Below are 25045 nucleotides of genomic sequence, written 5' to 3' on the forward strand. Positions count from 1 at the left end.
GATAGTATGAATTCTGGATTACTACTCCAATAATATTACCACTATGCTACTGCTTAAATAGTGTGATTGGGTGGATTTGCCCATGCAGCTGGATGTATGTTCCCTGGGAGAGATTGAGAGAGGGCATTAACAGAACCCTTCAGAACTGCAAGAAACATCAAATTTACCATTGGCTCTAACTCTACAGTTAGAAATATAAACCTTAAATTTACTGCTGGCCATTCCAGGATGATGCTTGAATTTTAAAAATTAATCAAGATCCTTTAGGCCTAAAGAGCAGAAAGCTTTCCAAGCCAAAATTCGTCCTGTAATCAGTAACATTCAAATAGATCTAGCTATGTGTGGGTTGGCTGCCATGTTTGCCTGCAAAGTGGTGCACTTCAAAAGTAATTGATTGGGATGTTCTGAAGGCATAAAAGGCATTACATAAATGCAACTTTATTCTTTTTAAAGAGACTGTATTTGCCGATAGTTTAGACTGCACTTCAGTTTATCAGAAACCAATCTTGCAAAAATGATTTACAAGGATGGTGTCAGAGCTGAAAGATTACAGTTATCAAGAAAGATTGAACTGGTTGGGGCTTTTTCTTTGTAAGAGACTGACTAAAAGAGACCTGATATGGATCTTTGAATTTATAAACGGGCTGCACAGGGTCATAAATACAAGACATTTACTAACAAACCCAATTGCAAAATAAGGGAAAATTTCTTTACTCAGAGAGGTCAGAATGTGGAACTGGTCACAACAGGAGGTGGTTGAGGCAAATAGTTGGATATTTTCAAAAAGAAACTGAATGAGTACAGAAGAGAAAAGGGAATGGAAAGATATGCTGAGAGGTTGAGGTGATGTAGTTAGAATGGGAAGAGACTGATGTGGAATATAAAAAACTGTACAAACTAGCTGGATAAATGACCTATTTCTGTGCTGTATATTCCATGTAATTAATACATTTCTATGTTCTAATGCTGGTATAAACCTCTTTATTTCAACTAGGTTAATGCCTCCACTAAAATAATAGACTAAGGCATACCATATATAATTTTGGCTGTTCTGGTCTTTGATGGTTCAGTTGATACATACATTGCCTAATGTGCAACTGATCTATACAGATCAGGAAGTCCCTATGTTTAATCCCAGGTCTGTACTGAGTTGGTTGATTGCAGCTGGATGGCTGTGAATGTGCTAGAATTGGGCTCAAACACTCTTGAACTAGGGACAGAAAAGACCAGCCAGTATTACTACTACTGGTTGCTATGTAGTTACTTCTGCAGACAAATATGTGTTTATGCCCCTGAGGATTAAAGAATTAGAGCATTAGCTGTAGCTCAGTGGTAGGAATCTTACCTTTGTGTCAGAAGGTTATGGGCTGAAGTCCCACACGAGAGTTTCAAACATAAGGTCCAGTGCAATACTGACTGTGTGAAAGCTGCACTAATGGCGATGCTGGTTTTTTTTGGATAATGTCTTAAACCGAGGCTCTGCCTGTCTTCCCAGGAGACATAAAAGATCTCTTGGGATTATTTGGAGAAGAGCAGGAGAGTTATCCTAGTGTCCCGGCTAATCTTTAACCCTCAACATCAGTAAAACAGATTATCTGGTCATTATCACATTGCTGTTATTGGAACCTTGCTGTGTCAAATTTGGCTGCTGTTTTTCCTGCATTACAGCAGTGATTGCATTTCAAAAGTGATGATTGGTTGTAAAGCACTTTGGGAGGCCCTGCATTTTGAAAACTTCGAGATAAAGGTAAGTCTATCTTTCTTTATTGGGAACAAGCAGAATTAAGCTTGACTGAGATCCGCTTTCTATATGTTTGAAGTCCTCACAAATAGTCATTATCTAGACTCATGGGTGAAGCATGGTCGTATAGGAATATTACAGAGAATGGCAGTAGCTGTCGATCTGTGTCCCATATGAACCAGTGCGTTCAGGATAGGAGGAGAAAACATTACAGAAGGGAGAAGGAGTGAATGATTAAATACATCAAAAAATGTTTTGGTTTAAATAATTAAAATTGATCAAGCGGGATGTTTTCTCACATTTTTATTTTCAAATTATTACACTTTTACATGGTGCTACATAATCAAACAGTATCAACAATAAATCAGATGAAGAAGCTTAGACCACATGAAGCATTAACTTTCATTTCGGAGAGCTCTGTCTTGACACATGACTGTGTATTGTTAGGTATGTCTGCAGGAAGGTCAAAACCTAGGCAAACCTCAGCACTGCAAGGACATAAACAACTCATACTTCATGTTGCTGGAACATATTAATCTTTCAATTTTTTTTGGTGCACTGTAGCTGTTGTTTGAGGAATGATTGGTACGTGAAAAATTCTATTAACCACTTTTACTCTTATTGTTAGAAATTGTAGAAGGACTAATCCCTATACATCAAACTATTTTGCTTTCTGGCTTCGATTTTGTTTTGAAAAGTTCAGCTGAAGTGCAAAAAGACTTAATCTAGCTGCAGTTGAATCTGTTTAAAATTACTTTCAGTTGCCCAGGGAGGGAGAAACTAAATGTTGAAATGGAAGAGATTTTATGAGGATGTGAACAGCATGAGCTAACAGAGTTCAGTTTTGTATGAGAGTAATGATACAAGGGCTACAAAAAGTACTGAAGGATTTTTATGATTTACAAAAGCTTTACCTTATAAGTTAAGATGCACCATGTTCATTAGTTTGTATTGGATTAGCATCTGCAATGAAAGATCAGTGTCTATATGAATTCCTTTTCATTGTCTGGAACAGTTTAAATATTAATTAATTTACATATTTTCTACTATTTAGAATGCTTTGGATGAACGTGTTGAGAGAATGAAGAATGATTTTCTAGATAAGTTAAACATCTCCATGAGAGAACAAATAGAGTAAGTTATGGTTAGCTCATGAATATTTTTCATCCCCCACAGTTAATCAGCCATTATTACATTTACATCAAATTCTTAAATCATTATTGATGAGAAAATTTATATTTGTAGTGTGGCTATTAGGAGGACATGTTTAATGCTTTTCATGATATTAAATCGACAGCCTCTCAATTTCTTTCCCTTTGATGATTGGCCACACTATTGAATACCAGTATAATCAAAATATGGGGCTAATACCACCTGAGTCAATGAATGGAAAATATAACCTTTGATTCAACTGAGCATTATGAAGTTATTAACTCTTTCGCTCTGTATTTTATTTAATCTTCTGACTTTTACACTTGCCAGGTTATGAACCATATGGTGGATGAACATGTCGGAAGCCTACGTGCGCCCATTCTTATGCAAGAAACACTTTACAAATGTCTGCTGAGATGTATGTGTGAGCAGAGTGAGGTGTTTTACCCATTTGTTCCCCTTCATTGATCAAAGGAAATGTTAAATTCCTGTCTGGTGCTTCTTCTTGTTCCATAGTTGGATTGAGAACTCAAACATGTGAAGAATTGCTGTTGCTCCTAACTATTCCACAGCACATAATTGAATTACTCTTATTCTCTGTCATTGGCCCCTTGGGTAATCAAGCTAACAGGTTGGATGCTGTGTTCATTCAATGGGCCAATAGAAATAACATCAATAAGGTATGGTAAAAAGTGATCCTTTAATGACATTTTCAATTTTAAATGAAAAAAATGGTTTTGAAAATTTATTTGCGTATCATTTCTCAGCATATCTTCTGTCGCTAAATGATGTGATTTACAATGGATTGAATGAGCAAGGAGCTCAGTGTTATGAAGTGATAAAAAATGCATCCAATTAATTGCCTTAACTTTGGGATTAGCGGAACAAGAAAAAAATCATGAATATTATTTGTCAAAAAGCATTTTTAGCCTCTGCATGATACATCAGTTCAGAATTGTCATAAAATCATACAACATAAAAGGTTATTTGGCCCATTATGCCTGTGCCAGCCTTTTTGAAAGAGCGATTCAATTAGCCCCACTCACTTTTACTTTCCCACAAAACCCTGATAATTTTCCTCTTCAAGAATCTATTCAGCTCTCTTTTGAAAGTCACTTTTATATATGCCTATTCCACCCTTTCAGATAGTGCATTCCAGATCACAACAATTTATTGCATTGCACTACCACCTATAAGGACAAGGGTAGCAGATAGATGGGAACACCACCACGTGGAGGTTCCCGTCCAAGTCACTCACCATCCTGACTTGGAAATATGTCGCCGTTCCTTCACTGGCACTGGTCAAAATCCTGGAACTCCCTTCCTAACAGCACTGTGGGTGTACCTACACCACATGGACTGCAGCGGTTCAAGAAGGCAGCTCACCACCACCACCTTCTCAAGAGCAACTTGGGATAGGCAATAAATGCTGACCCAGCCAGTGAAGCCCACATCCCGTGAATGAAAAAAAAAATTCTCATCTCCCCTTTAATCCTTAGTCGTGGGAAAATTAGAATGTTAGATTACTTTGTGTTTTGCTGCTTTTCTTGCAGAAATTCATGATTGCCTTGACAATTCATTAACAACCATAAGCACACTTTTTCTGAGAATTAGTCTAAACGAAACCACAATAGGATTTGAATGATCACTTCCATGTCACATCTGCCCATTGAGTTTTCCACAGCCTTCAAAATTCTGTCAGATTCCACATAAACTTGCCTTTGGTGCACCTATAACTCAGCTGATCCTAGCTGAAGAGATGAAGGCAGTGATATTGGCCCTTGAACAGTCTGCATGCAGGTTGTTTAGGTGTTCACAATGTCATTGTAAGTGTAGCAGGATTTCTGCTTTGCTGGAGTATGTTTAATTGCTTTTGTGTTTGAATATTAGAGGTAGAATTTCAAGACTAGCATTACCAACCTAGAAAAATGCTGCATCAAAATTACACGTGACACCATTGGAATATTCAACAGGATTGAAATGCACCTATAAAAGAATAATAGATGTAGCTAACTTCAGAGAAATAAAAACACCTATCAAGGCTATTATTTATTTGTCACACCACCAAATGAGAATAGGTATTAACACCATCTACCAATACATGTAGTAAACTATGACTAACAGATCTCAGATGTAAGATATGTCAGAACAGTAATAGTAAAGAACTATACAGTTATTGTTTGGGGAATGGGGCCCTTTATCTACTATCATGATACTATTACTGAATATTAATTTGTGAAATTAACAATGGCCCAGATTGTGTGATGGTAATGATGGTGAAACTATCAACATCCATCATCACTACCCTTTTGAAACTGACAGCAAAACCTGGAGTCTGCACATGCGCAATTAAGTCAAATGTCAGTGATTCTATTCTTCTCCATTTGGTGCACTATTGAGGTCCCTGAGGTCTGTAATCAATCAGAAATCACTAAATGGACAAAATCTTGCCAGTTAATGCCATTACTCCTGTGTTTAAAAAGTTACAGCTTGTTGAATGGTGGTTTTTAATAGCATACTAAATTCATAATTACTAATGAACAGCCTCACTAGCCTTGAAAAACTAATTTTATGTTTGTGAATGTAAAAGTTCTACACTATGATAAAAGAAGTTTAAATATTTTTTAAAAATTCAAAGTTTGTTGAAGATATCTCGGTTTTAACTTTAATCTCATGTGCATGTTCCCATAAAATTTCATTAAAAGTGAAGAATAAAAAGTGCATTTTACTTTCTGCTTTGTTGTCTGTGAGGATGTTTCAATGTAATTACTCAAGCTGCTTACCCTGCATGATGACATCACTGTTGCTGGATGCCTGAAGATTCAAACTCATGTGGGGAAAAGGGTAATCCACACCACAGAGATTACTGGATCTTTTTGGGCAGTTTTCTTCAAGTAGAGTGGTGTGTGCCATCGCTTTGCTGCTAATCACAAAATCTGGTCCAGTGTTAATGGTGGGGGTATCAGTACCCATATATGATTCTAATTTTGTCTCTGAGCATTACTGTGTGTAAAGTGAGGTTAGACCAAACATTTTAATGCAAACTGTCCAAAGCACAATTTATTGTGTTCTTACCTGCTTAGGGAAAGTGTAAAGCTGTATTTAGCATAATAACAAAGAATATTTATTTTGTGATATTAAATAGTATTAAATAGAAAGTGTCATGCTCCTTTGGTTTCTAACTTGATTTATATGCAACAGTGAACATTACTACTTGCTTGACTGCATCATTCATGCCGTGGGGCAGGATAATGGCCAGAAATATTACCTACTTTTTACAGTTCTGGTACAGAGATGGAGGGCGGAATTTTATGCTGGTGAGATTTTATGGTCCCTCTGAAGTCAATGAACTTTTGAATGGCTTGTTGCATTTTATGGCCCTGCCCCCACCACGATGGAGCCATAAAAGTTTACCCAGAGTGCTACCTTACTTATTGTAAAGGCTGAATTGAAATAACCTTAAACTGCTGTTTTGATATACAAAATGTATTTCCACTGTCAGTAATGCTGTAGTCTCAGAAACAATGCTCTTAGGTATGTGTACTCATTAGAAAATAGAATATTGGACCTCAAGGCAGAAGCATTTTTCTATTTCACATGCAGTGATAGCTTTTAAGCCTCACAGGTGAGGTATGACATAGATAAGATGCAATGCAATGGATCATGGTGTTGACGATGTACATCAACCACCTCAAAAAAACAGCCTTCAATCAATGACCAAAACACTGTAATTATCCACACACTCTATTTATGATGTCTTCGAGCAAAACTACTTAATTAGTGCCAGTTAATGTCGAATTAGGATAATTTTCTAATGTAGGCTATGCTGATTATGAATTAAACAGTGTCTGTCTAAAATTATTTCAATTTTGATGGAGAAATACCATAGTACTGTTAAAATATGATTGTTATACATTGCTTATTGTAATATTGGATTTTAGGAGACACTTGTCAAAGTGTATTAATATTTCTATCCCAATGACAAGAAAAACTTATCATATTACTAAATTAAGACCTGGATTTTCACTACTGAGGCAAGGTAGATTGAATTGGGAAATTTCCCATCTTGCTGGGCCTGCTTTGGGAGAAAAGCCCCCAGATGTTGCTATTTTTGCTTCAGTGGGAACTAGTGTGTGATGGAATCAGGCCATCCTGTTCTACTGAAAGTGTTTTTACACCTGTCCTCATTATGCATGCTTGGCTGGGAGCCTAGGCTCAAAAAAAGGATTGTCCTAATAGCGGGTCCTGCACTGATAACTGGAGAGAACTGTTAAATCTGCTTGATTGACATCTTTAAATGGCTATAATAAGTTTTTTATTCTGTGATATCTTTTGGCAATGCTGCAATATTTGTTTGCACAAGATTAAGAAGTGTGAATTGTTTGAAGCCTCTATTATTGATACTTTAATGGTCTTTCTGATTGACACTTTTATAGGGCTGTAGGAGCAACATTTTTTTTCAAAGGAATGTTTGTGATTTTTTTTTTCTGCCCAGTTCCACACATGTCATTTTAACTATATGGCTCATTGGTTCTGTTCATAGTGTATATTGGGTGAATGGGCATGGAAGAGTCATGAGTTGACTTGGGGGGTTTAAGAGGCCATGGAAGGGTGGAAGTGGGGCATGAATTGGCCTGAGTTGGAATGGAGGAGGCATGGAGAAATGGAAGGGGCATAGGAGGATGGGTAAGACTTTTTGAACTTATCATTCAAAAGGTTCTCAAATCCAGGCTATCATTCATCACTCTTCTGAGGGGTTATGATCCACGAGTCATGGTATATCTGGCCCGACTCCATGATAATTGTGGGGGCTAGATGATGCCTACATCTCCAAATGGAGCTAGCCAGGTCGGGAGTGCAAGGTGCAGGCTAACTACCTGTGCTCCTATCATATGGCAACAAAGGTTAGGGGAGCTGGAAATGGGAGCGGGAATCCTGGAATCAGGTCCCACCTGCCATTTTTAAAAGGCGCCAGAGTTGTTCCGACTCCACGAACATCCGACTTAAGTCTTCCATGGTACAGACAAGGAATCATATAATGCCAGGAATTGCATTGTGCCATTGTACTGTCACATATACACTGATACAGTCACATCATCAACATCTTGCTTTTAGTAATGTATCAGAAGTTGGCATCTTTTATTCTTTGACAACACTTTGGTTGTGAAGATATACAAAATATACTTAATAAATAAAATAGATGGATAGTAGTAAGTTATAAGTTGCCAAAATAATCATGGGTTCAGATGATGTTTCCAGACAACTTGAACTTAACTGTCAGAATTTATATTACTGGTTGCATAAATACCTGTATGTGTGTGTGTGTATGCGCATACCAATTTAAACAGCTAATTTGATCCAGCAGTTACATCCAGCATTACAAAATTTAGTGTAGTGACAAGGTGCATCAGGTATACACACAGCATTCACTTCATAAAAAACATAGCATACAACAAATAATTACAACAAAGTAGAAAGAAATTCCATACCTAACATATTTTAAAAGGTTTGTGTGTACATTTGGACTAAATTTATGCTATTTATTTACATTGCTGTAAACACTACCAGCAGTACATCAACATTAATACTTTGTAGACTTCAAGTATAATAGCAAGTTCTGCAGCAAGAAGGGAACATTCCAATACTTACAATATAAGATGCAAAAAAGGGATTAGTGTGACACATTACAAGGTATCCTTAATATTCTACCACTTTGTAAAAAGATTGTAAACACACCCAAAATAGGTAATGCCAATATTATTTTACAGGCTTATTGAAAATCCAAGCCTGGATTCCAGGCTATTTAGGTAAACATTTATTTCATTTCATATTTTACGTGTTGTGACCTGTTAGGTGCAGGAAATCTTGGGCAGTGAAATTGGAATGAAGTAAATGGTGGAGTGGAAGAGGAGGTGTATGTAATGTGAGTAATGGGGGGAACAATGTAGCAGCTGGCAATGGATGGACAGCAAAATGGCCTGGGTGAAGAGCACAGGCAGGAATAATGTGGAGTTGTGGAGCTGCTAGAAAAGTTGGGTGCCCTCCTTGATAAAGGCCGGGGGTTAATGAAAGGTGAGTTAAGATTGGTGGGGGAGGATGGGCGTGTGGAACAGGCTGCGAGTGAGGTTGCATGAATGCTCCTGCAGTCACCGCAGCTGCAGTGGCAGCGTGATGTTGGAGCACAGTGTGATGAATTGTTGTAATTGATGCAGTCGTCACCGATTGCTGACGAGGCTGTTGCATGGGAGCTGCTACAGCAGCTGAAGGTGTCTTCACTTTGCTGACCAGCTTCTGTTGTTCTATGTGCTGTTGAGCTTGGATCTGAAGTTGCCTGTATTTCTCAATTTCCTCTGGCGTGAATGATATTGTTTGAGAGAGTGGAGAGAAAGTTTTGTACATTTCCTCAGTACTTTGAGTTTGATTGTCAATAATTGTGGTTGCTTCATTTTGCAGAGTTTGCTGAGTGTTGCAGTGTGGAATATTTGAATTATCTTGAAGCCATGATGTTCTATCTGCATGTGTCTCAGGTGCAGTTTCATAATGACAGAGAAACACTTCATTTAGGGATGGCTTGATATCTTTGATGTTATCACCATATGAATCTGTCTGTTTCTGATGAATTACATCTCTTTGTGATAGAGTCTTCACAGTCGGCACCTTTTCACTCTGTGGCAACACAGTGTCATCATTTAGAACAAATGAAAGCCCAGGAAACAAAATATTCTCTGAAGGGTCTTTGTGATTAATCCACATTTCTGAAAACCTATTTTTTGTATGCTCATCAAATTCTTGTCTATCATGTGTCATTTTAGACACTTCTGTGTCCAGAAAATGGTTGCTTATCTTTGAATGGTAATCTTCTGCAAATGTTCCTGTTGACAGCTTGAATACTGAACTGCAGCCTTCCTCTGCCTGCTCTACAGTAGTATGAGAGATGTTTATCACATTCTTATCTTGCCTTGGAGCATTTGGCGCAGAATTTTCACAGAGATTCTCTTGACATGAAGGGTAGCAAGGCCGCAACTCATCTGCTGAAAAACACTTACTCTTTTCCCTTTTAGATATTTTGCTCTTTAAGTTATGCCTAGCTTGACACAGCTGTTTTTGTCGGCGAGATTCTTCACTATGATTGTGTCTATAATCTGAGTTGGAACTACTCACTTCGTTCCAACTATTATATGATGAATTCGGGCTTTGTTTATGATCTCCATTTGGGGATGAAGAATGTCTATGCCTACTGCGTTTGTGATGGATAATGACAGGCTTGCAATTCAGAGATTCATACCTTCTCTTCAATGAATGTCTTTCATCACTATGTTGATCAGAATACTCCATGTCTGAAAAAGAATTGTAGCCATTGCTTCTGCTTCTTTGCTTACTTTTAAAAGAACATGTGTTACATGATGAGTGGCAGTCTGTTGAAGAATCCCTGGACATTGAACAATGCTTGTGCCGTCTGCAGCCATTTCTCTGTCTGCCTGTAAGAAAATCATGTTCCCTATTGTCCTCACTGCTCTCTCTTTTCTCTCTTGTTTCATTATTTATATTACATACTCTGTCATTCTGGTTACTTTGCAAGGTCTCTCTTTTTCTATTGTAGCAATCAATTATTTTCTGAGCTTTAGACAGTTTTTCCGAGGCTGCATTATTTTGATCACACTTAACTTCAAATTGTTCAGGGCATTCTTCTGAATATTCTTTTTGCATCTTTTCTTGTCCATGTCTGCATTCTACTGCATCTGTGGTGTTTTCTTCATCAGACAATTCATTTGTGCCTGAAATGCTAGAGCCTTCATCTACCTCCATTTTCTCTCGATTTTTCCACTCCACTGACAGCTTTCGCCTCGTTATTTTTTTATATATACAACTGTGCTCTTTCTCTCCTTTCCAGTTTGTATGACATTTTTTTTCAGTCTCTTTCTTCTTCTGCTTATGCTTTAAATGCCTGTAAGACTTTTTGTGCTTTTTCCATTTTTTGGGCTTGCAATAAGATGTAATTTCTTTAATGGATTCTTCTTGGCCGGTCCCATTGCAGTGGGGCTTTAATCCAACTATTTGTTCACTACAAATATTCTGTGTCTTCTCAAAGTCACTTTTTTGAAGAGTAGTATACATCTCATCTCTACTCATAGCACCTTGTACATAGAGGCTCGAGTCATCTGGTTTCATTTCAGAAAAGCTACTTAAAAAATTCCTTTTGGCAGGTCTGCTTAGTTCTTTCAATGAGATTTGTGATGCCTTTAATTCATTTGCTTTGGATTTAATTTCCTCCACACAGCCTTTAGCTCGGGATGTCCTAAAGTCAAAATATAGAGGGTTGCAACAAAAAGTTATGGAAGGCTCAGTGTTAGTAAAGTTCAACATTTCTGAAGGCCACTGAAGGACAGTTGACTCATCCTTGCTGACTACAGGAAAAAAAGGAGCATTTGGTCTTCTGCATATGCAAGGATTATTTTGTACACCTGTACTTTCTGTCTCTACATGTAGAGAACAACAATTTTTAGATAAACCATCAAGGAACGCCTCGGTGGCATTGCCCTTTTGTGTTAACTCATTAGCTGTTGTAGATATTTCAACTTCCACCAGTGAATTTAACACTTCATTACTTAGTATCATTTTAACTCCATTTTTTTCCTCAATTGGATCAAAACACCCTGATCTATCATTTTCTGAGGCTTTTTCTTCCTTGGTTACATCCTTGTAGAGTGCATCTTGTTTTGTTAATGGCACGGACTCGAAGAAGGGAAGTTTTGGCTTATTCTTGCATTGAGCTTGAGGTATGCAGGAAGAAAAACTGCTTTCTGCTGCACTATTGTGTTCCTTCATTATCAAATCCTGTGACCCTTCTTTAAGCAAGGACATTGAATTAGTGCAAAAATTGTTTTCCTGCTGGTGCTTACTGCTTTCTGGCTTCGCATCCAAATCAGCAACTGTCTCTGGGCTAGAACTTGTCTGAGTACTATAAGTATTACAGTTGATTTTGCGTTTGTGGTTTGTATTCGTTTTGCTTGATCCTTCTTCACTGTTGTCACAGAAAACTGCTGCAGATGATTCCAGTTTGACAGGAGCTTTCTTGGGAAAGGAAAAGGAGAATCCTACTTTTTGTCCACAGGTTTGTTTTCCCAACATGCAATGTTCAGCTCTCCAGATGTCAGTTGTATTGCTTACAGACAGTTTGTTCTTTCCTCTACTGATTTCCTCTGTGCTGCCTGCCATGCCAGTTTCAGGATCTGCTGATTTACTGTCTGCTCTTCCAGCATCCAGGTTGGCATGCTGCTGATTTTTCCCCGAGGCATTTTTCACAGCAACAGTTGTGGACTTGAACATTGGACCACTCCCTGGGGCACTAAAGCGCAACAAACAAGATAGTCTGAAACACTGCACATGAACAAAATATAGATATAGTATTACTGTCAATTCCACCAACAACAGAAAATAAAATCATAATAGAATATGTAAGTAGTCGTATTTCTTTCTATAGGGATTAGGCTGTCAATGCTACGATTTCTAAAATGATAAGTAACAACATTAGGTTCTATGTAGGTTACATAGTTCAGCAAAATTCTACCTGACAGGCTTTATAATCAGCACATTGAAGGAAATGGTAGTGCTCTATTGGTGCTTTATGAGAAAATCATGTTTGGCTAACTTGATTGAATTTTTTAATGAGCTCTTCAAAAGAGATAGACCAAATGGCTCCTTCTGTGCTGTACTATCTTATGATTCTAGGTGGAAAGTGGTAAGTTAAATTCATGTCTGAAATATTTAGAACTTTTTAAAAACAAAATGGTATATGCATCTATATTATACGTTATGTGCATCTGGGTCATGATACATATGTATGGAGAGTAATGTACATAGGGCAGGATTAATACCACGTCTTATACACCACACAGTACCTAATTAAAATTCATTGAGAACAAAAGGAATCTTGGTCTTATTATTCATAACTCTCTAAAGGGTTTATATGAACAATGCAGAAAAGCCATAGCCAAAGTAAACAGGATGTCAGGTTGCATAAAAAGAGCTATTAAATATAAAACATCTCATACTGTCTTGATCTTGTACAACTGCCTTGAGGTCCTCTTGGGAGGCTATTTCAATTAGATAGGTTGGGAAAGTCTAGAAATCATGTATATAAGCTATGTAAGGGTAGAGAGAGATTAGATGTTAGATGGTGCTTCTTTTCTCAGACGATATTGGACCGATGGAGCAAGTTACATGTTCATGTGATGAGTCTAGCCTTTCTTCGTGCCTTCCAGAGAGCATTGGACCAGTTCATAATTGGAAAGGAGATTGCATGCTATAAAAGATAGATCAAATACCCAGTGCTATGTATATGATTAATGTTGTCTGCTGGACAAGTTTTGATCATCAAAGGTTTCAGTAAGGAATTTCACAAGAAAAAGAAACGACCCTGTTTATCTTGTTTTAATTCTGGATTTTTCACTTCTCCAAGGAGGTCACTTAACTGATGGTGGGTAAATAAGTAGGTGTACTGGTGGTAGGGATGCCTGACCTTTTTGCTCTAATTTGATAATAATATCTGATATTTGACTGCTTGACTAGTGTGTGAGCAAGTTCTCCCAACTTGTTGAAATTTGCAGAAAACAACTAGGCAGGGTGTGTTATGATTCTGGTACATAGAGCAATGGCAGGCTAGAATAGAAAAGCCCGAGGATGAAACAAAGTTTGTCATTGTGATTCAGATGAGTACAGGAGCCAGCCAAGCACCTGATGCACCTTGCCTGTCCCCACCTAACCAATTTTCTACCCACCCTGAACATGGCCATCGTTGCAAAAGGAGAGGAGTGGATGTGGGCGTTACTGAATGTCAGAGTCGTGTACCCAGGTATTTCAATCAATGGGACCTTCTATACAGTCAGTGGAGGTACATATGGTGAGAAACATACATCACCAACAGCGATGGAAGTGGCATCCACTAAATGGTCCTGGATGAGATTGAGAATGAAAAGGAGCTGAATTTGAAAAAAACAATAGATTCAAATCTGGTAAGGGCCTTTGTAAGGGCCCATTGGGAATGAACAGAAAGTTATTTCAGAGGGGAAAGGGGAACCCAATACTCATGGCACTGAATCAGTGTCCTCTGTTGGACTTTCAGGTCTTCCCAGTGTTGTGGTTGCCCAGGTATCTGACAAAAGTAGAGAATGACCCTGATTCTGAAAAATTCATCTGGGTCAGTGACAGAGGTTCCTGATGGGTATGATCCTGTGATTGATTGGATCACCAGCTTTCAGATTATTAGGTCCATGGTTCACAAGTTTGACTATCATATGTCAAACCTTTGTGTCTATTGTTCCCTTCCCCCTGTACATAGCATTGCTTTCATTTTCTCCATAATTTCTGTGATTTGACTGCAGAACAGGGAGAGTTCCAGGGAACCTACCTTTCCATTGCCATTTCTCCAATATTGATCATTAATTAATATCTTCGCTCTAAACATGCTTTTCAAGATTTAGTTTAAACAGCATAAACCGATATAATGAGCTGGCTTCTCGCAAAGTCGGGGAGACTCCACAGTCCTTTAAAAATAGCGTTGGGGACCTCATTCCAGGATTCCCAGCCCCATTCCCAGCACACTCCAATGTTCGCCAGTCTGGGATAAGAGTGTGGCCTGGTGATGGTCACGAGCCCACGCCCCACACTCCCAACCTGGACATCTCCAGGGATAGGCGTCTCCTAGTCCCCCAAAATTTTCGTGGAGTCAGGCCAGCTTTTCATTGCAGTTCATGGCCCCTCAAAGGTGTCACGAACCATAGTCTGGATGAAGGTAAGTTTGAAAGGTAATTTCAAAAGGTATTACCCATGCCCCCCTCCCTCCACCATGCCAAGCTTTGCTCCTCCCCCAAGGCCCCTCATACCCTCCATGTCAAGCTATGGCACTTCCATGCCATTCACCTAAAATACAGGATCAATAAACCTTATAGTAAAGATAGCATATATGGAAAAGCTTTAAAAAAAAGTAATTAATTCATAACTTTCTACTTTCTTTAAAAAAATCTTTTATTACAGCCCTATAAAAGTTACAATCATCCAGATCTTTAAAGGCTCAATGGTAGAAACTACAAACACTTGGTATCTCTTTATCTTGTTTAAATAAACATTGTGCAATTGACAGAATAGGTCACAGAGAAAGAGCAGTCAATCAAGTAATGTCTTCCCTTGGGCATAGCATCAAAACGGACTAATAGATATCTGGACTCTCAGCCAAGAATGCATAATTGGGGGTGGGTAGAGGGGCATAAGTTGGTATGGAGGGTATGAGGGGCCATGGGAGGTGGGTGGGTGGGAGCATAATATGGCATAAGTTGGCAAGGATAGGCATGGGGAGTGAGGGGGCGTGAGGGGTGAGGACTAGAGCACTGATTTTTTTATTGATTTTATTGTAACTGGGACAAAGTCCCAGAATGCCAGTGTGGGTTTTTTAATTGCCCGCCTCAGCCCCTGTGGCTGCCTCCAAACTCTTTCCAGGGTAGCAGGCCCAACTCCAGTTATCACCTGCCCCTCCCGGAATGAAAATTCCGCCTTTGCAGATACTTACTCCTGAGGCGGACATGCCAAACCGTGAAATTTCCCAACTCCTGCTAGCCACCTTTAGGATGAAAATCCAACCCATTGTTTAGAGACTTTTAGATATTGCTTTATTCCCCCTAAGCTCCCATCTCTGCCAGGAGTATTGCCAGAATCTGATTTCCATTCAGTTGGTTCAATTCAGTTGGTGTTAATTAGAGTGCTAGACAACAACAGCAACTTGCACTTATAATGCACCTTTCATGTAGCAAAAGGCCTAAAGGATGGTAACAAACACACTTTGACACCTAGCCACATAAGGAGGTATTAGGAGAGATGACAAAACTTGGTCCAATAGGTAGGTTTTAAGGAGTCTCTTAAAGAAGGAAAGGGAGGTAGAGAACCAGAGAAGTTAGGAAGGGAATTCCAGAAAGAACGGGTGCCAAAGGTGGACCAATTAAAATTGGGGATCTGCAAGTTGCCAGAATTGAAAGAGCGGAGAGGTCTCAGAGGGTTATAGTGCTGGAGGACCAGAGCTAGGGAGAAACATGGTCATGGAGGGATTTGAAAACAGGGATGAGAATTGCCATCTTGGAGAATGAAAAGTGGTTAAAACACTCTTACATGAAGCATATTAAGGTTATAGATGAGTGGAAGCAGTCAGTGTGAATCATACCAGTAGAGAATGGAAAGAAGGGAAATATAAACTGTAGAAAATAGATTAGGGTCCAAGTGGAAGGAGACTTTGTGTATGAGCCAGCTTGGTTTGGTAGAAGAATTGAACTCTAGAAAATTAACACAGTAATATGTATCTCTACATGATATAATTTTAATATTATTCTTACACATTTATGTTATATGTACACTGAGAGAATTAAAAAACATAGCTAATTAAAAAGAAGATCCCCAAACAACTTCCACAGCAGCAGAGGTATTGAGTTAAATGTGGAATAGAAATGTTATACTTGCTTGGATGGATTCTCAAATTGCAGTTATATGTGAGGTTTCCACGAGGTGCAACTTGCCTGAAATCGGTCAAGCAAGGTAAAAGATAGGAATTTCAATTGCAAGTTATGTCTAGTGCAAATTGAGTTTCTGTGATCTTTTGCGCTGGTTTAAAAATGATTGTGTCCTGCCCTCAAAACTGGCCACTCTTCCAGATTGCAATTATCACCAAGGTAGGTTTCCACTAATTGCACCTGCTTGCAGGCCTTTGAAGAGACTCTTCAAATTAAGCTATCTTTAGATATCAGGACACTAATAGGTACCTTTGAAAAGCTTGTAAATATATAAAAAGATTAAATTTTTGCAAAACACTGACAAGTGTACATGAATGAAATGAACAAATATTTCGGATAGGCCGGGATTTTCCGGTCCCGCCAGCGGCGGGAAACGTTGTGGGCGGGATGGAAAATTTGATGGACAAGCCAAATGTCCATTGACTTCAAGCAGGAATTTCCGGTCCCATGGTAGATGGGGCCAGAAAATCCTGGCCATAGTTTTTAAAGTCTTTTCAGCTATTTACATCACTCACAGTTACTCACAGATGGTTGCTTTTGTGATAAACCCATTTTCAGCTGTACTCATAAAACTGTACCGCTCTACTGTTAAATATAGCAAAGAATTTTTTTTAATGCAGGGAAAATATAAACAATTACATTCTAAAATGCTGCCTGCTGCTGGTGCAATGAAGGTTTTATGTTTGTGGTTATGCAAACGATTTTAAGCAGAAACTCATCAAGTGACAAGTTCACTTCGGAAAACCAGATCAATTTCCAATGTAATTCGTGCCTTCAATGTTGATTGTGCCCAAAGCAGAAACTTTATGTAAATGGCCAATAAATTTTGGTGGGCATTTAGATTTAGAATGTTGCGGGAAATCATTTGACAAAAGAATCATCCTACCTGTTTTATATATATATATATATATATGTATATATGGGGGAAAAAAATGAGAAAGTAGTTCCTTTTTTGTCCACAACCATACCTGGAGTAAGAAATGAGGATACCCTGTTGGTAATCACTGATTATAAACTGCAGTGGTTTACATAGGATATTTGGCACAGAAAAAAAGGCCATTCAGCCCAACTAGTCCACGCCGCTCTTTACACTCTACTTGAGCCTCCTCCCATCTTTCCTTTCCTAAATCTATTCTCATAACCCTCTATTCTCTCCTCCATCATATCCTTCCCTAGCTTCCCCTTAACTGCATCTATACTGTTTGCTTCAACCACTCCCTGTGGCAGTGACTTCCATATTCTCACCACTCTTTGGGTAAAGAAGCACCTTCTGAATTGCCTATTGGATTTCTTGTTGACTATTCTATAACAATGGTCTCAAGTTCTGCTCTTGCCCACAAAGGAAACATTTTCCCTGTAGCCACTCTATCAAAATCTTTCACATTTTAAAGACCTCCATTAGGTCACCCCTCAGCCTTCTTTTTTCAAGAGAAAGAGACCCAGCCTGTCAATCCTTTCCTAATATTTATACCCACGCATTTCTGGTATCATGCTTGTTAATTTCTGTGCCCTCCCCAGTGCCTCCATATCCTTTATATAATATGACAACCCAACTGCACGCAGTACTTAAGGTGTGGTCTAACCAAGGTTCAAATCAGATTTAACATGACTTCCTTACTTTTTCAATTCCAAACCCTTCTAGAAATAAAGCCTAGACCTTGGTTCTCTTTTATTCATGGCCTTGCTAACCTGTGGCGCAGCCTTTCATGATTGGCGTATTTGCACTCTGAGATGCCTTCGTTCCTCTACCCCACCTAGACTTGCACCTTCCAAAAAATAAATGTCCTCTCTATTAATTTAGGAATTAAATTGGCTGGAATGAGTTAGGGCAAGAGCAATAATGTTCGACGATTAGAAAATGGACTTTCCTAGTTTTAATATCATATCAATATTTATACACCAGTCAACTTGAGCTCTACCAGCTCAGTGTATATCATTTTTAGTTTCCTTATTTGTGAATTTTTATTTACTGAAGTAAATTAATGTTTTGGAAAACAATTATTAAGCTATTTTGCAAGTAAGTTAAAATGTTTACTGTCGCAAATCATGAATGTGGTGGGGATTCTTATAATATAAAAATAATTTAACAAGTCTAAATTGTTTAAAAGGTTTAATGTTTAATGAGATCCAAACAAAGCATTTTAACTGGTCATGAAGCTCCTTTGATTGCATCTGTTAATGTGCCTTTTCATTTGAGCATTAAATCATTTATTTACTCACCACACAACTTGCTTTCTGAGTTCAGCTAGCTCATGTAAACGTTTGAGAGCTTTTTCCTGTTTCTTTTCATCTTTTCTTGACTTGGAAGCTACATTCCGGGCAAACTCCCTCTGCTTCAGTTCTTTCAGTCTCTGCAAATCAGGTAGAATAGACATCAATTTAAATGTCAAGGTTTCTAACCTTAATCTAGCAGTACAATGAATCTATTTTCTTTTCCCAATGGATATACATATCAAAGAGTTAATAGGGGGTGGAGTATTGTGTGGCACAGTGGGACAGACACTGACCTTCCATCAAATCCAGCTCAGATTGCTAGGATTTGTCTGCTGGATATAAGGATCCTGCATGAAATGAGTCTGAGAAATTTGGTGCCCTGTATAGGGAGGGCTGAGAGCATCAAGCTGATTGAAATGATGAGAATCTCAGGCAGAGATGCTTAAGACTAGCTGGTGTAGGAGATAGAAAAAAATCTGTACAGAAGAATGTGTTTCTGTTTCAATGTTACAAGGAGATACCTCATTGGGACTGAAAGAGAGGAAGCTTTACTATTCTTCCAACTGTGATATATTTCACCTAAGGCGCTTGATGTTGCCCATCAGCACCAAAATTCTTCACTTTGACGAGCATAAAAATTGACATACAAGCAGCGTTAAGTTCACAACTGCAGTGACCAAGTATTCATTTTAAAACCATTTGTGGCAAGCTATGGTATTTGTGCATTCTTTGACATTGGAAGTTAAGCTCTTTGATGAACTTTTGCATTATTGGATTCCAGCTGGTGGCAGCAGTGCAGATCATTGCTAGCTCTTTTCAGCATTTATGAGCCAAACCTTTCTGACACTGATGGCGTTATAGACCAACAAAAATGTGGGTCTGTGAATCTGTTGTTGGGTTAAATCTACCAGTTCCTGCAAAATATCTGCCAGTCCCTTGCGTTTGCTCTTTATTTAAGGAACTGTAGGCAGGTGGGTAGACTTGCTGTTTGGGTGCAAGACCTGCATTACCAATGGTTGCATGAGGAGGATCTTCCAGTTGGTGAACAAGGGCGGGACCCACTCGTCAATGCATAAAATAATGCAGGATGACGTCGGATGGAACTCCCAATGTCACCCCGCGTCATCTCCATTTTCAGGTCGGCGGGGGCGCAGCCGAATCAGCTGCACGCCCGCTGACCTGTCAACGGCCAATTGAGGCCATTTAAAAAGTAATTAAGCTTATTGATGGACCTGCCCATCCAACCTTAGGGTTGGCGGGCAGGCCGGGAGCCCTGGAGGGCTTAAGAAAAAGCATGAAACCTCATCCACAGGCGGGATGAGGTTACAGGAGGGTTTTTAAATATTTAATAAGGGTTTCAGTAAAAGTGATGGACATGTCCCAACTCATGTGCCAGTGTCACATGAGGGGGCATGTCAGGGGAATGTTGCTATCATTTGCTTTACATTTTTAAATTTGGAGCCGATCTCCCTGAAGCAGCACTTAGCCTCAGGGAAAGAGCGAAAGAGCACACTCCCAGCTGAGGGAACCCCGCCCCCCCGCCTGCACAGGGAGTGCATAGCGCTTCCTGGCAGACGTCATGTTGGGCGGGCCTAAATTGGCCCATGCACGTAAAATGGCGGCACGCCCCCACCCGCGCCCGCTCCTGCACTTCCCCCCCAAATGGGGGGAAAATTTTCCCCCATGTAAGGAAAGAGCTCAAATTTGATTTCCATTTGTGTATGAGCCATTGGCAATTAAAATTGGGGAAATTTCTATAGTAGGTGACCAAAATAGATTCATTTACTTATTTTGATAGTCTATAAAGAAGTAAAAGGTTTTACTCTTCTTCAGTTAAGAATAGGATTTTCTTTATGTGGTGTTTCTGTTGCATGTGTGGTATAAATTACTTACAAATAACCTTTCTATAAAGCTCAGTAAAAGTAGTCAAAGCCTATATCAAAAAGAACTCATATGGGAAAACATTCTGAAGTATTGTACAACTAGTAAAGGTGCTTCTAATTATTAAAATATAATTAATAATGGAAAATAAGTCCAAAATTCCATTTAGCTCCAGCAGCTGGTACAGTTAACCTATAAGGTTGTTGGAAGCGATAACAAGACGGCAGTGGCAATCAGAGTGTAAAATCCTGCTTATGCTGCAGCAGCTAATTTACACATTCTCATCAGCATGATTTCTGGTTGGTGTTAAATGCTTACTTGTATCCAATACATTACTCACGTTTCTCTCCGTTTAATTACTGTGAAAGTTGCTCTGTTTTTTCAAGGCTCAGGATATTCTGCACTCACATACTCTGCCTGCACTATTATAGAAACTGAGGGTAATATTTGTCTGACAACTGCCCTGTGTTTTGATATGGCAGTGGTAATATCAATTTTAAAAAAAGAATTGACTCCACACCTGAGAGCTCCCCAATGTAATTTTCCAGCAGGTGTCAATTTAGGTGCCCAGTGTTTCCACTTGAAACAAGCAGGAACTGAGTAACAATATGCATATCAAGGTCCTACACTGCTTTCAGGACCCGAATAGAAGGACATGCGGATAGGGAGGGATAATGGAGGGTGGGAGGCGGTTTGTGGTGAACATAAACACCGACGTAGACCAGTTTGACCAAATGGCCTGTTTCTCTGCTGTAATTTCTATGTGATTATATGTAACATCAGAAGGATTGCTGATTCTGAGGCTTAAGTATGGTGGCACGGGGTTGTGTAGGGAATGACAGAAATGAAAAGGAGAGTCTTACTTTACCAGTTCTAGTGAGGTTGTTAGATTCCTTCCTGTACTGCTCCCAGGTCCTGGAACCTCCCTGACATGTGTAAAGCTTGAAAATGATCCACTGAATCATATATTAAGAATGTTAATATTAAAAATTATCACATTGTTAATACTTTAAGGAAAATTGCACTGAGTCTGTACGGTTACTTTTAGTGGCGTTACCAACATTTTGTATGTTTTTGATGTGGGTTTAATGCACCAATAATTGATTACCACAAGAGAACTAAAAACCTCAGTTTGTACAACCACCATAGTTGAATTACAATCAATTCAGTTAGTATGCCATTTTGGTGTTTTACAGTGCTATAAGACACTATCCAAACAGCTTTTTGTGGCTATTGAGAAATTAAAGGTGCATTTACACTACAATTGTATCATTATTGCAATATGAAACCCCGTTTATGGTATAATGCAATCTGAATCTAGAGTCTGGATCTAATCCATCACTGGAATGAAATTGGGTGAGATTCAGTGGATGAGGCCAAAACCTAACTGGATGCAAGCCAGGTAGGCCAAAATAAACAAAGACTGTAGATAACATTGTAAAATGGCAGGAAACATAACATTTTTAAATGTTTACCTACATTGTTAACTTGACAGGAGTACTGATTTATTTTTCATTTCAGGAACTTGGGTTGCTCATGTAAACATTTAGTGACCTGGTCAAGAATAGATTTCACAAGCAACCCAATTCATTTTTAACTGAGATAAATGGCCAAAGTTTGTAGTGCCTTTAGAGTGTATCTTTGTACAAAGAAGGTTGATTACAGCACCAAAAAGTAAATCATCCATTCTTTTTCTGAGTACATTGAGGAAAAGAAAAAAATAGTAATCTTATACTATGACAAACTGAAAATTTGATTAACCTCTTTCCCAAGACTTCTAATTCATCAATTTCACCACTTAGGAATAATGGGCTGAATCATACCTAAGTCGGGCGGGCTGGGTGGGAGCGGATGGGGTGGGCGTGGAGCCGATCGCTGAATAAAGGAAGTAAAAAATTATGTAAACATGTCCCCTCATGTGACAGTGTCACATAAGCTGGGACATGCTTGTGCATTTTGCAAAATTTATTTAATTATTTTAGAAAACCGTCAGGAAACCTCATCCCGCCCGTGGATGAGGTTTCCTGAAAATGTGAAGGCCGCTCGGGCTCTTTGCCTGCCCGCCAACCTTAAGATTGGACAGACAGCGCTGTTAACAATGTCATTTACTTTTCTAATGGCCTTAATAGGCCCTTGACAGTTTGGTGGGTGGGCAGACGCCTCCGGTGCATGCCTGCGGAAAGCAATATCGAAATGGCGCATGATGACATCAGGACGCATGGCCGACATCATCTCGTGTCATTTTACGCGTCGGCGTATCAGGCCCGCCCCCGCATGCTGATGGCAATATTCTGCCCAAAATGTAGTTAGAAAACTATGGTTGTTGCAATAAACAAGCAAACCAAAATATTCTGAACAGAAGAGAAAAAAAATCTGAGAAATATTGTGATTAAATAGAAGGTTAGAGAGAGAAATTGAATTAAAGCAATGAATTTGCCACTGGAGTTTAATTTGCATTTGAACTTGCTGGATAATTTGTAAGATTTGACTTAAAATAGCAGGTCTGCTTCAAGCTATACAGCAAATGTGGCTTTTAAAAAAATCAATTCCTGGATCAAGATGCCATCAATTGGAAACAAAACACAGATTAATAAACATTAGAGATTAAAAGTAGCATTGATTAGGGTTTCACTTGTCTTATTTACACAAAATACTTGTGTGGCACAAATAACCGATTCTTAAATTTAAAAAAAATCAATGAACAAGAGGCAGGACCTATATTGGGAAAAGGTTAATATTATCAATGACGAATTTAATTACAAATAGAATAGTGAATGCCAGAAAGAGAGTGTAAGTGTCACATGCGTTTGTTTAATGCATTTTGAAAGGAGATTTTACATTCTTATAGCAGAGAGAGAGATCATTTAATCGCAGTATTTGAAACTGAAAATGTTTTTGGTTCTATAACTCCACTTTCTGCCAATTATAGAGCCAAAAGTAAGTAAAGCATACATTTAACTTTCAATCTGAGGCTATAGAATTTTCAATTCTTGCCAGGTGTCCCATTTCAAATGAAATCTATCGAGTGGTAAACATATCTAAATTGACTGGGCAGTATTTCAGCATCACACAAACATTTTATGGGCTCCAAAGCTCATAACTGTATAAACTAAAACATTCTTTCGTACTGAAAATGGTGCTATTGATACAGTTTTCTCATTTTAGGATTAGTTTTCTCTGGTTTAAGTGCAAAAATACACTTTGGAAATTAAAATAAACCCTCTCTGAGAAATTTTAAACAAGTTGTTTTGGCAGAACAGAATTCCTTAAAGTTGTCAAGTTTCTTGATGACAGCAACTAAAACCATAAGCCCCTTCAAGTACCATTAATGAATTAAATCACTCTTAGTAGGAATGGAGTTAAATCAGTGGATTCACAGGTAGATCAGACATCTTGGAACCGGAGCAGCCTTGAGGGGCCGAATGGCCTACTCCTGCACCTAATTTGCATGTTCGAATCAGTTTAAAAATATGGGGTCTCCCATTTAAAACAAAGATAAGGAGATTATTTCTCTCTCAGAGGGTCCTGAGTCTCTGGAACTCTCTTCTCCAGAGAGTAGCAGCGACAAGATCCTTGAATGTTTTTAAGGCAGAGGTAAGTGGATTCTTGACTAACAAGGGAATCAAAGGTTATCGGGAGTAGGCAGGCTAGTGAAGTTGAGGCCACAATCAGATCAGCCATGATCTGATTGAATGGTGGAGCAGGCTCAAGGGGCCAACTGGCCTACTCCTGCTCCTAATTCGTATGCTTGAGTGTTAGCAAATCTAATATTCTGCCATTTGCTGCAGTTATTACATTATCTCACAATTTTCGTCAAAAGGACTTACTCTAACTGTTGTGTTTTTCTTTTATTCTGGAGCTGATGCCTATTCACTCCCCTTCACTTTTAATTTACAGGTGGTCAAAGTTACATTCTAAGTACTGACCATTCCAGTAAAAATGCCCCAGACCTCTGGCGATTGTGCTACATTATTAGTCACATGGCATACTTTAGACATGCATCAAATTCAGTTCTTAGGATCAGTTATAAAGCACTGAGGTCATTTTTACTGTCTTGCCATATTGTTTTCTGTTGTGCATTACATAACTTTCCAGGATAGCGTAACCTATTTCAATTTTTTTATTTGCACAATTTTTTTGTTTAGCATAGGCAACCAATTCTTAAAAATAAACCAAGGGGCAGAAACTATATTGGGAAAAAAATAATATTATTAATGAGCAATTGAATATAAATGTATTTAAATGTTATATTTCTTTGCTGCAAGAATGTACAATCTCACTTTCAAAAGAGTAATCATTGATTTTGGTAGAAACGCCGGAAGGGGTCATCATCAATGACACACATGAGGACATAATAGAGTTTCAACAGCCAATAGTGAACAATGCTCATGAGATTCATGCCAGTTTGATTCAGGGTTAATTTTATTCTGTCCCTTTTCTAATCATCAATGGGGAAGGATTTGTGTTTTATCCTTCCTGTTCCCTTGCTACCAACAAAGAGTGGATG

General features: G+C 38.7%; 1 protein-coding gene across 2 annotated transcripts in view; it reads right to left on the reverse strand.

Annotated features, from left to right (window-relative positions):
* Positions 1–7386: 7386 nt before the first annotated feature.
* The window catches only part of znf804a (zinc finger protein 804A), a 358009-nt gene continuing 340350 nt past the window's right edge, over positions 7387–25045 (reverse strand). The window contains exons 3-4 of one of the 2 annotated variants that reach the window (XM_078551909.1): positions 18664–18794; positions 7387–12239 (exon numbers count right to left, since the gene is read on the reverse strand). In XM_078551909.1, the coding sequence (XP_078408035.1) occupies positions 8726–12239; positions 18664–18794 (3645 nt within the window). In that variant the 3' untranslated portion in view covers positions 7387–8725. Of the gene's footprint in view, positions 12272–18663; positions 18795–25045 lie in introns of both variants that reach the window. The other variant, XM_078551910.1, reaches the window with a different exon arrangement.

This window comes from Cetorhinus maximus, chromosome 11 (genome assembly GCF_964194155.1).
Source record: "Cetorhinus maximus chromosome 11, sCetMax3.hap1.1, whole genome shotgun sequence".
NCBI lineage: Eukaryota > Metazoa > Chordata > Chondrichthyes > Lamniformes > Cetorhinidae > Cetorhinus > Cetorhinus maximus.